This window comes from Rhea americana, unplaced genomic scaffold (genome assembly GCF_003343005.1).
Source record: "Rhea americana isolate MKP2758 unplaced genomic scaffold, rheAme1 scaffold_559, whole genome shotgun sequence".
Taxonomy (NCBI): Eukaryota; Metazoa; Chordata; class Aves; order Rheiformes; family Rheidae; genus Rhea; species Rhea americana.
In genome coordinates, this window is record NW_028186711.1 from 129536 (window position 1) to 130635 (window position 1100).

A 1100-nucleotide genomic window follows, 5' to 3' on the forward strand; every position below is an offset into this window, starting at 1 on the left:
GCCTTCGCGAGCTGCAGGAGGGACGCGGGGCCCCGCACGTCGCCCGGCGAGAGGGGGGCGCGGGGAAGCGCGCGGCAGCCCCGCTCCTGCCCCCCGCCCCGGGCGAGGCGCCGCCGCGGGTGCCGAGGATCGGGGGCTTCCTCCCCACCTGCCCCRGGACGGCCTGGCCGAGGGCGCCGCTCTCGGTGCTGCGGGCCTCGGCGCCCGCTGGGTCTCCGAAGGCCCGGCCCCACATCGCGCCCCCTGCCCCAGTGCCCCACTGCGGGCCAGCTCCCCGGCCCTCGCCTCCGCACCCCGCGCCGGGTGGGGGGACGGGACCGCTCCGCATCGGGGTGATTTACAGCACCGAGCCGGAAACGCCGATCGCAATCACCGATTTGAGCCTTTTTCCGTGCGCTCTTCCTTGCCCCCGGCCCAGCGCGGCCGGGAGCAGCGGCCCCCCAGGCGGGTCCCCCCCCCCGCCCGGGCTTGGCGCCCTCCCTAATGACACAGCATCTCCGGCTCCATTAAGGAGCCGAGCGGAGCAGCCGCCCCCGGGATCGATACCCCCCGCTCACCGCTCATCAATAGCGGGGCGGCGCCAGGCCGCCCCGGCCCCCGGCGGCCCCCGGCGGCCCCCGGCCCACCTCCTCCCGCGGCGCCCCCCGGGGTGCCACGGTGCCTCTACCCCTCCGTGGGGGGCAAGGGGGACAGGGGGACCCCCCCGGCTCGGGGGTCCCGGCGCTGCCCGGGGCCCTGCTGTGCTGCCCCCCCTCCCCCGAGGGAGCCCCACGCTGCTCCCGCCGGGCCCCACACCGCTCCCTGTGTGCCCCCGCTGTGCCCCACGGCGCTCCCACTGTGCCCACCCCACCCCTTTCAATATGCCGTGTAGGTCCCGCTTTGCCCCCAGACCTTTGCTGTGCCCCACACAGGCCCTACTGCATCCTCAGCCACTCCCCGTGCCCCACACTGCTCCCGATGTGTCAACAGCCTCTCCCTGCACCCCACACTGCTCCCAACGTGCCACCGGCCTCTCCCTGTGCCCCACACTGCTCCCAACGTGCCACCGGCCTCCCCCTATGCCCCACACTGCTCCCAACGTGCCACCGGCCTCTCCCTGC

At 76.0% G+C, this 1100-nt stretch overlaps 1 protein-coding gene across 1 annotated transcript in view; it reads right to left on the reverse strand.

Moving 5' to 3' along the window:
* NPR2 (natriuretic peptide receptor 2) overlaps positions 1-235 on the reverse strand; it is a 7938-nt gene extending 7703 nt beyond the window's left edge. Inside the window, exon 1 of the mRNA XM_085318878.1 lies at positions 149-235. Coding sequence (XP_085175004.1) covers positions 149-235 — 87 coding nt within the window. The remainder of the gene's footprint in view (positions 1-148) is intronic.
* Between the last annotated feature and the right edge of the window lie 865 nt (positions 236-1100).